Source organism: Fusarium pseudograminearum, chromosome 2, assembly GCF_000303195.2.
Source record: "Fusarium pseudograminearum CS3096 chromosome 2, whole genome shotgun sequence".
NCBI lineage: Eukaryota > Fungi > Ascomycota > Sordariomycetes > Hypocreales > Nectriaceae > Fusarium > Fusarium pseudograminearum.
Window position 1 is genome coordinate 3,394,756 of NC_031952.1, and position 10,677 is coordinate 3,405,432.

Consider the following 10,677-nt stretch of genomic DNA (forward strand, 5'->3'; position numbering starts at 1 on the left):
TCGCTAGCTAAGGAACGATAGGAGATCACCACGTTTTCTTGCAATTTCTGGGATCATCGGGCAATCAGATCGGGAGTTTACCCGCACGAGTCTTGAACCACCAAGGACAACCCGTGCATGCTGCGTGCAGGCTGTACTGTACCTGTACCTGTACCACGTACCACATACCGCGTACTAGTAGTACCTACCTTGGTATGCTGAGCTGGGCTGAGCTGATCTGATTTGATCTTATCTGTCTTGGAGGACGGAACACACATTGTAACAGAATGCTTACCTGAAACGCGCGACAAGCATCCAACAAGGGATACCCAGGGTCTCTTCTTCTATCACTGTTGGATGGCGGGCGACTCTTGTGTGTTATGGCGCTGCTTCTGGCCCGTTGACGCCGCCTGTCGAGCGTTTCGAAACGGTTTTCCGCCAATCAGCCACGGCTACACGTAGTGGTCTTGGTTCCAAGGGGAAGCCGTGCCCCGACAAGAGCGAAAGAGAAGAGAGAGTAAAAAAAAAAAAGGAGCTCCATCCTTGGCTCGAATGTTGTGGTTTTCATGGCCCTATACGAACAAGGGGGTCGGTCGTCTGCTTTCAATCCGCGTTAACGTTGCTTGATCTCGCTTCTGCTGGTCAAAAGGAAAAGGCGACCGTTGGTAAATCGGGCAAGCATGGATCATGAATGCCGATTCACATGTCAGTAAGCCCAACCCGTACAGTATGCATCGATATCAACCCAGACTCCCTTCCGTGATGGGATGGGATGGGACGGATGCTCAAGGCTGGGGAGGCCGGGTTCTAACTTCTGGGGCTGAAGCTGGAGCTGGGGTTGGGGTTGGCTGATCCAGTTAGGCTGGTCATCGAGTATGGCATATGGCACCATTCATAGTGTCGTGTCTGCAACTTTGTGTCGCACCTTTGACGCCTCTTTCATCAGCCCGGGCCTCTTTTTGGTTTCTCATCCACGGTACAGAGTACAGATGGAGTAGTAAAAAAAGAAACAGCGACGGAAAGCCGTTGCGTTGTGTGATAGGATCTACCACAAGACAAAAAGTCAGTCGGATAGGATGGGATGCCCCTGGACCGACGCTGTCATCATCGTCATTGCTGATTTATCTCTCTCTACCCGTCTTGGCTCTGCTCCACCAACGAACGATGGACAGGATCTTTGAGGAAACCCTTTTGCAAGCGAACCACAGAGAACGAGCGCGCGAGGCGGACCAGGTCTGTATCAGTCAACTTCCCGGGCATTAAATGAATGGCTAAGTTTGTATGCCCCAGGGGTGGGCTTCTGGGCACGGCAGATGTGGAAATTGCCTGACTCTTGTCAAGACCAAGAAGACAAAGACCCCGATCAAAATCCATCCCCAGGACCCAACCTTCATCAGCCTCAGCTCTTGAGCTATTCCACACTGATTCCCGCACGGCAAGGAAGTCTTCCGATGCGGATGAAATGAGATTTATTTTTTATTTTTTATTTAAAAAATAAAAAAAAGAGGATTTGCAGCCAATGCTCCATCAGACCCCGTAATACAGCAGTGGAGGGAGGACCCGACAGGCTTCGAGAAGCAGACCAGATCAGACCAGACCAGCTTTTGCTCTTACTTGCATCATTTCGCGTATCACGAATCCCATGTCTCGCCCCTTTTAACGGCTTTGAATTCGGATCTGTTCCACAGAGAAGGAGCAAAGACCGGACGATCAACCATGTGAACCCTGATGATGATGTTAATGCTGATGCTGATGCTGACTCTGACACTGTAGCATCCCGCCTGCCAACGGCTCTGTTGGTCTCGGATTGAAGCTAGGCAAGCATCTCATTACCCTACTTTAACTTACTCATTTTTCAATTGTTGGCGTCGGCAAAGAGTACAGAGGAGTCATTTCAACCTGCATCGTAACTGGTCCTTGGATTCTGTCCCTATCCGTTCTAGTCAGGGGACCAAAGGTTACATGTCATCATCATCACATGAACCCCGATCAACAGCGCTATATCACTATAGGAATAGTTGCCGAGCATGAGCATCCGTGCTCTAATTTTACCCAGAGGACATCCGCATAACACAAGCCCAGCAGAAACCTTGAGACTCAAGCTAAGGGTACAGAAAATAGACAGTCCAAAAGCGGGCCTCATATAACACAGCATGACTAAATTATTATGTCTTCTATACAAGGAGTACTAAGTTTTCTGTAACCCTGAACAACTTTTATGAAATGACTATCAATTAAGATTTGTCACAGCTTATGAACACTCGATCGGCTTGTGTGACCACAACTCTCTCTCCCAGTCTAAGGGTACGTTCAACATCATCAAAGCGCGGACCCATGGCGTTTTTAAGAGCAGATCATATGCACCAGCATGTTGCGGTCTACCAGATTGCTGGTTACTAGCCTGCCTGCATCTACAGAGTACAGAGTACAGTATCCACGAGGCTTCATGTATGTTTGCGTGTCCCCCTCTACCTGGGTAGGTTAGGTATGCTTAACGAAGCTTGCTGCTCAGCCACAACCTTTGTTATTTTAAGTTCGCGAAACTCTGTGCACCGGTCCAGGCCAGGTACGCACTGCGTTTGAAGTAAATCCATCGTTGAACTCAACTTTAGGCGTGCTAGTCTTCCCGAGTTGCCCATTTCAGCCCTAGTCCCTTACCGAAAAAAAAGGGAAAAACTCAACGTTCAACGTTTCACCATTCTTGGCTCGGGTACCTACATGTTGCCCCCAGGTACTATACCGATGTACACAAACTCAAACACCGCGGAGATAAGAACACATCGGAAATGGAAAAGAGAGAAAACAACATGTGCGGAATAGGGGATGACAGGTTCTGCTAAGGCATGGGCAACATTAGCAAGCAACCCTGCCGGATGAACAGAACGTTTCTATACCAAAACAGCAATATAGCGCCGAACCCTGCGATTTAAAATGGCTGCTGGGGAGCTCGTATATATATAGCACAGCCAGATATCGTTGTATGCAAGGTACCGCGTTACACTGCGAGCTCTTGTTGCGAAATGATGTTGTACAGATGTCTTCACCGTCTCTTTGTCGATTCTTGCCTTTCACGAGTGCATGCCATGAGAGAATTCTCTCTTCTCGATACGAGAGACTGTAGTAGGAAAGAACAGCCCACTAGGCCCTCCTTCAACTTCAACTTGAAACCCGCCTCCAAACTACCACCGCATCCTTCTCCTCCACACACACACCCCGAAGCTCTGTGCGCTCTTTCCAGAAACCCCGAATAAACCAGGGGTCTCTTGTCTCTTGAATTTTCCTCATTCTCGCTCATCGATAGCTGTACAGTACAGTACGTACATGGTAAGACGTTCGTTCTCGGCCGAGCGTTGCACAGCCCAGTGGGACTGCATGCACACCCCTTTTTCGCCTAAAGCATCATTCATGTCTAGTCTCGATCCTAGTCCGGGAGATGGATGATGTACTTCTCAGAGTTACATTCGTATCTCGAATCAATTAATGGAAAGACGAAGTGATGAGTGAAAGCCGATTGGCAGTTGCTGTTAAAAATGTCCGCAGTTGTATGCAGTTAACTATGTCATACCCAAACGCCCATACCATCTGATCAACTATACAAATGCATAACATTATACGCGTCGCCACAAAAGTAAAAGAAAAGCTAAATAGATGAGTAATGTAAGCAGGAAACCACTGCCGGCAAACAGAATTTTCTGTTCGATCGCCCGACGCTGATCGGAGAGGGCCTCCCAACAGTTTTGGGTGACCGCACGGGCAGCTGAGAAGGCAATCGTGCAACACCGGCGCGAAAGTGGTGGTCCAAATCGGCGGACGGGTCCAGAATAGCTACAAGCTCAAAGCTCCCAGCCTGGCCATCCTGTTCCACCTCCCGATCTGCTGCCCTATTGTGTTTTGCTGGCTGAGCAAGAGAGGATCCAAAACGTCGACCCCTGTATTATGCCAGATTCGTGAACCGATAAGTCCCAGCGAACCATTGGCGTTCATTGTACTCGAGACAAACCGATGTGCTGCGCCGCTGTGCTTCTTATGCACTGGTGCTAAAGTAGTAATTCTCCCACAAGTACTCGTAGTCTTCAAGAATGCCCCCAATGAAGGAGGGCATTCTCTTGCTCACTCCTCCCACAACGCCCTTGGTGATGTTTTCGTATGCAGCACCCCTCATAGCCCACCAGCCCATGGCCCATCCACGCTTGCTCCATTCTTCACGCTCTAGGGACGTAGTCCGCAGACCGCGGTCCCTCAACTGTCGGGCGGCGTACTCGACTGCGAATCCGATCAGCCAGGGGGTCCAAGCTTTCTTGTCCCCTCCGCGCCTGATGTTGTGAGCCATGGCGGCAGCGTAGATGAGTGGCGACAAGATCTGCAGGATCTCGGCACCGTGGCTGCTGCCTTGGAGCTGGTTGAGCAGCTTAGTCGCAGGCTTAATGTCATCAGCGGTCAATACACGACCTAGCAAGTAGGAGCTGATATCTCCTCCAGTAGGCAGCGATGGCAGGCTCATGCCCGTTCGGGGCATGTTCCACTCGCGCTCATGCGCGGGCCTCGACGACTGCGAAGACCCTGACCCGTCCGCTGATATCTCATCCATCAGCTCGCTCTCACTTCGGTATGCAATCTCTTCATCCTCATCCGCAGCTGCTGCGTCTTCGGGAATCGGCTCCCGCTCCGGCAACACCGGCGTGACTAGTGGTCGAGACTTGGTAATGCGTAGGAGCAAAAGCCGGCAAAATGCCTTTAGTCCTTCAAGGAGCAAGACGACCTTCCACCGGGACTTTTCGCCACCCTTTCTCTTGGCCGTCATCTCCCATAACATCTCTGTATAGATAATCATTTGTAGAAACATGGCTATCCTTCGATATGCGCCACTCCTTTGAGTCCAGTATCGTGTGTATCTAGCATGGGCCGATGGCATACTAGCCATCGGCAGACGTGCAATAGCCTTCTGAAGTAGGGAGTCATGGTATAGTGATAGGAGTTGGACACCCGAGTGAATCGACTCGGATGCGATTTCAGCATCGCGGAATCGGCCTAGCAGGAGTGGTTAGATACAGCTTTTGCGATGAATGAACGCCTGGTATGTCGACTCACCTGGAATTATATATGTCAAGCTCCTTAGAGCGCTCTCAATCTGCGACACTTGGCCGGCATTCTTGGTTATAAACTCGTCGTACATGGAGAGCCATTGTGGAGGTAATGATAGAATGCGACCGATTCCCGGTCGCGGTGATTGCTTAGAAGCCGTAGAGGGAGATGGTATCTTGGTGGGATTAGGAGCCGGATTTGGCAGATCGCGCGTCAAAGAGGGATCCATGTCGTTGTCGATGGAGATAGGATATGCTATGGAAAGGAGACGGGCGCGTGATGTCAAGGCAGCGAGTAATTCGTTCAGTCGCCAGCCATGACGCGTCAATAGAAGTTAAAGACGCAGTCTGTAGTGATGGCGGTGATGGTGATGGTGGAAGGCGGTGGATGATGCCTATGGATTGACTTCAGTTGTATTGAGTTTGATTTGATTACTATGGATGGTCAGCCCAACCCGTCCCTGGGGCTGCCCGCCAATTCACTCCGAGGCACGTCACCTCTGGCTGTCCAGAATGTGGAGGTGGCGCGTGCCTGAGGCCGGCGACCTCGGCACATGCGCCGAGGTACCCTACACATGGCAGTTGACGAGGTTTGAGACAATGTATCAATGGGGTTATTGTCATTTATTCGATCATATATGACTTGTTTATATTTTCTGTGTTTTTTTTATCATCTAATCGACAGCTGAGTACTGTGATATTGTTGCTACTTGATTGGTCACCGATTTCACATGGTAAAGTACATCACGCATCACGCATCACCACGTCAGAGCTATATCAAATACCACAACGTCCTGGGCATGTCGACAACAAAATATCCAGGCCTTGTTGGTAAGCTTCCCTGTATTATCCACCCGTATGAGCTCCTGTGAAGCGATTATTTTGAACTGAATAGTATCACTAGGGACCTGTAATCTAGTTGCAACTATTCGTATTTATTCATTGCTTTACTGATAGTGTATCTGGATGATCGCAGCCTAAAAGCACGCACGCCAGGACTCCTACGCTTATCTAAACCGGCTTTTCCTTCTACTCCGCAAGAAATTGCTCAGTTCCCACTAACAAACCCCCGACAGGATTGAGATGGACTCTGAGATCGGTTGTCTGTGCCAATCCAACTGTCCATCCTCGCTCACCATAAAGGCCGCTACCTCCTCGACAAGATCCCACTCCCCAGTCATCGGGTTCTTCTCTGCATAACGGAAGATGATGTTCATACCAAGATCCTCAAACACCAATTCTCTCCTTCTGAGCCGTAGCCACTGCTCGTCTTCATCGTCCTCCATCGCGTTCATCGCCTCAACTTCCCAATTCTTGAGCGCAATTGCGCGGAACACGCGGCTATCGCGTAGGGCATTTCGAATAGGGTACTTTGCAAGAATACGGATGGCGTCTTCCTTGACGGCTTGATCTCGACACCCGAAAGCAGATACAAAGAGCGGCCATGTCCAGCCAGAGTCCATCGCGAAGCCACAGTTGGGACGAGACGCAATTAGTGTCTCGGCGATGGCATTGATCTGGCTATACTGTGGCGTGAGATCCTTGGCTGTTTCGAGGCCAGAGTATCGTGGCATGGATGTATACACGTAGAGGATGAGGAACTCAATGTGCAAATTAATAGCGGCCAGGTAAGACTGGGAGTCATTCTGTTGATTGTCCGAAACAGCCTGGAGCAGGGGGCTGAATGAGGTTGACCACCGATGGAGCCATAACCTTGAATCCTCCAAGAATTTGGCGATTCGTGGGTTCTGTCTCACACTGGACAGCTTAGCTACAAGTTCGCTCCTGTCTTTGACCTTGGGCAAAGCGAGCTGCGCCGTTGTCGTAGTCAGGAGAGGAATGTACTGGACCATGAACCTCTGCAGTAAAGTCCAGTAGCCATGGGCCTCATCCAATGTGCTGAAAGCTGCTGGCATATCATCGATAACGGTAATATTGGTCTGTCTGGGTCGGAAGTAGGGCGAGTGTTTGGTGAACGGTGCAATACCTGGGGGTCTCTGTGGTGCTCCTCGCGGGGGTGTCTGTTGGTCTGACATTGCCTGTGGACTTGCCTGGCTCTGAGGACTTGGCAAACTGACAGAGTTCTGTTGGCCTGGAGTTGCGCCGGTCCATGGTGTGCCAGGTTGACTCACTGGACTGGACATCTGAGGGCTGGAAGCCTGGTTTGGAGGAGCTTTGTTGGACATAACACCAGGTGGTTTAGGCGGAAAGAAGAACTTCTTGTATGAGCCCATGAAAGACCGCGACTGTAACTCGAGGGGCTTGTAGCAGTCCAAGATCTCCTGAACCAGCGCAGGAGGTGCTGGTGCAATCCTGACGAGACTAGGGGCTTTGTCTGAGCATGCTGCCAGTTCATTGAGCATGCTGAAGCCGTGGATGATGTGTTTGAGAGCTGCCGGCATGTTGCCTCGTTGCGTCTCGAAGCAGATGAATAGGAGGGATGCCAACAAGGCTGTTCGTAAGCCCTCCTTTGTTGGCCTGGCCTTGGCCTGTAATTGCAGAGCCTCGCAGTAGTAGACAATGGCGTTAAGATAGTGTTTGTTATCACCAGCGAGCTCATTCCCAGGAGAAGATGCCTCAAACTCAACATTCGAGGACTTGCGCAATGCACCAACTGCCATGGCGGCAAATCGCAATGAAGGTTCTTGTAGTGTAAGCTGAGGCATCGTTGTAGTCCATAACCGCGAATCGCCCAGACCTCCACTAAGGAAGGTAACACTGAGGGAAGACCATTCATCGAAGTAGGATCGCTGTTCACTACTCGTAAAGCAGATAGTGTTGATCGAAGGCTCCTCCGGGATTGTCGGCACTCTCGCAGTAACGGCCGTGGATCCTGTGCTGACCTTTATTTTCGGAGCTGCACGAGACTTGGCTGAAGAGTTTGTGGATGATTTTGACCTAGACGCGGCAGGGCGCGGCCGTTGTTCTGCAGCAGTGGCTTCAGAGGGAGCTGAAGCATCAGCGTAGCCATCACAGGAGCCCCTCCATTTCATGCAGTTGAGGCATGATGGCTTGGTTTCGTCGCATTTCACATGTCGCTTTCTGGAATGTGTTAGTGATGAGATCCCCAAACTGTCACGCGACTCTCGAGCAATGCGAAACCCGAAAAATACAGTATACTTACTTGCCTAAAGAACAGTTAGTGATATGTAAACGTGGAATACACAGCAAACTCACATGTGGCACATCCTGTACGAGCTCTGCTTGAGCTACGCCGAGTGTGCCGGGCCCTTGTCTCAAGCGCAAAGCGATGAGTGCCGCCGCCACGGGCAGCGGTGTCATTTGCAGATCTCTCCGTGGAAGAGGCTGATGCCGACGCAGAACTAGAAAGACAAACAAGTTGTCAGCTCAGTTCAGCTATACTGTACTGAGAATGAAGGAAGGGCCCATGTGCGACAGGGTTTCATAGCTTACCCAGCTGAACTGTTGCGCCCACCGTTGATAGGGATCGAGAATTGGATCTCCATGGTTATGGTTGGTTCGGGTCCCACCGAACTGCTGTAATGAACGAGCGAGCAAACAGACAAAACACGGCTCGTCGTATGGAGTCCAACTCAGGGTGGTAGTTGGTTGGGAGTGAGGAGAAGCTTGTGCAGAGACGAGAAGCCGTTCTGGTAAAATATACAAGGAATGGGTACTGCGAACCCCAGGAGGAACTCGGCACTTGGAGTGCCTAGGAAATTTACAACCCCTACCGTAGTGTACCTGGCTAGGAGAGTCAGGGTACAGGAGCTTTCAACGTCAGCGGCGTTTAGTATGGACTGAGACGCGGCATTATATGAAATGATTTGACGATGGAAGCGATAGTAGCGCCCTTGGTTACATTAAATACCGACATACGATCTAGTCTAGGTTGAGACAGGTACTGACTGTACAGCAGACCAGGTAGTGCCCACACCCAAAAGTTGTAGGTGCAGTCCTCGAAGAATCAAGGAACCTTGGAAGGGAAAAAGGAGAAGACAAATGTGGATGTGTCTGGATAGAATTCCTTGCGCCAAGAACAGGAGTCGTCACTTAGTCAAGCACCGGCACGCTTAAAAGGAAAACGAGCCCTACACTAGAATTGGAATGAAGCAATTCTTGAAGACCAAGACAAGACGCCGCGTTGTGTTTCGGGCAGAATGAGACAGTATTCCCGTGTGACTTGCTCCCTTGGGCACGAAAAGCCTAACTAGATGAAGAAGTTCGTTAATAATGTATCGCAATTCCGCGTTTAATCGAGGCGAGCGGTATATGGATCAACGGGGGGACGTTTTTGGTGTGACTAGTTAGTTCTAGCCTGTGTAGCTCCCGGAGCATGAGGAGGATCTTTAAGTGGGATACATATTCTTAATTGGTTCAAGGTACGACGTTTATTGTGGTTTTTTGAAGAGGGGAAATAAAGAATGGTATCAATACCCAGGCAGAGAGTTGAAGTCTTGATCTTCATTCACCTGGTGCTGGAATATTCATAGATTTAACATATTGTCTAGGAATAGAGAATGCCGAGTGGGATTCTGCACTAGTCAAGATGGTGCAGTTAAATTTAAGATAGGTGAATCCTTCAGACATACATGTACGTCAGTGAATAAGAATAAGATCAAGATTAATATCTAGCATGGCGCGTGGCTGTGGATACAGCATGGCTCTCTAGTCCAGATCCGACAAGAACTGCCGTTGCAGCCGAGGTCAGGGTGAGGAGTAGATGATGACCAAATACGAGATACACGACTGTAGATGAGGAAAGAGAAAACTGTCTCACTACAGACCTGTCAATGTTGGATTAGACGCTGACGGCTATCAAACACAATCCCCTATTGACCTTGATCACGACCTAGACTAACCACGCAGCCAAGCAATGATCTCCCGTCCAAGAACAGGGGCCATTCCATCCAGCAGTTGCTTTCTCAACACCGAAGCAAACTCTCACAATTACAGTCGCAACCAACGCAACGGCGGTCGCACCCTGACTCTGATCATCAATCATTGCCAATCGAGTCTCGTCGATTCCATCTCCACGGTGGAGATGCAGGGACCGTTGGAGATGTCACAACAGGGATTCTCTCAAACGCTGGACATGCCGAGAGCAGAATTGAGTTTTTTGTCAAGGGGGAGACGACGATCAAGGTAACATCAACGGTAAGGTTCATGCTCCTGCGATTTCAGGGCTGATTGCGAGGCACTCTTGAACGGATGTTGAGATTACATGGACGACACAGAAGCGAGGTTTACATCGGGCTGCAACTTACAACCTCGTCTTGTCCCATGTAAGCGGTCGGGAAGAATGTTCATGTTCCAGGAACCAACGCCACTATCGGCACTTGATGCCCAACGAAACCACCGCAAAGTATCAAGTGCCGCGCCAATGACATTCCACTGACTATAGACCAGGTTTGATTAATTATCAGCACCTTCCATAGTCGACTCGGTTCTTTGGGATGTTTACTTTGGCAAAGGCAATATTGGGCATGCATTCCAATCACAGCTTGCAAAGGGCATTGCTAATTGATGGTTGTCACTCATAGTGATTCACATGTACAATAGCTCCAGGGTTGGTGTTGTTGTTTATATCATTGGCATTAACTCATTAAGCCCTCGTGGCTAGTACTGCATTTCTTGTCTGCACAGCAGACATACT

General features: G+C 49.8%; 3 protein-coding genes across 3 annotated transcripts, besides 4 other annotated features; all 3 read right to left on the reverse strand.

Moving 5' to 3' along the window:
* Positions 1-197: 197 nt before the first annotated feature.
* Positions 198-235: a microsatellite.
* Positions 236-793: 558 nt separating this feature from the next.
* Positions 794-827: a microsatellite.
* Positions 828-1,446: 619 nt separating this feature from the next.
* Positions 1,447-1,483: a repeat region.
* Positions 1,484-1,557: 74 nt separating this feature from the next.
* Positions 1,558-1,580: a microsatellite.
* A 30-nt stretch (positions 1,581-1,610) lies between these two features.
* On the reverse strand, positions 1,611-1,831 carry FPSE_05588 (uncharacterized protein; the record flags this gene model as incomplete). The annotated part of the gene is made up of 2 exons (XM_009258706.1): positions 1,611-1,792; positions 1,828-1,831. The coding sequence occupies 2 exons, from the start codon at positions 1,829-1,831 to the stop codon at positions 1,611-1,613; spliced, it is 186 nt and encodes a 61-aa protein (XP_009256981.1).
* A 2,172-nt stretch (positions 1,832-4,003) lies between these two features.
* On the reverse strand, positions 4,004-5,290 carry FPSE_05587 (uncharacterized protein; the record flags this gene model as incomplete). The annotated part of the gene is made up of 2 exons (XM_009258705.1): positions 4,004-5,007; positions 5,068-5,290. The coding sequence occupies 2 exons, from the start codon at positions 5,288-5,290 to the stop codon at positions 4,004-4,006; spliced, it is 1,227 nt and encodes a 408-aa protein (XP_009256980.1).
* Positions 5,291-6,118: 828 nt separating this feature from the next.
* On the reverse strand, positions 6,119-8,527 carry FPSE_05586 (uncharacterized protein; the record flags this gene model as incomplete). Its single annotated transcript, XM_009258704.1, has 2 exons — positions 6,119-8,102; positions 8,475-8,527. The coding sequence occupies 2 exons, from the start codon at positions 8,525-8,527 to the stop codon at positions 6,119-6,121; spliced, it is 2,037 nt and encodes a 678-aa protein (XP_009256979.1).
* Between the last annotated feature and the right edge of the window lie 2,150 nt (positions 8,528-10,677).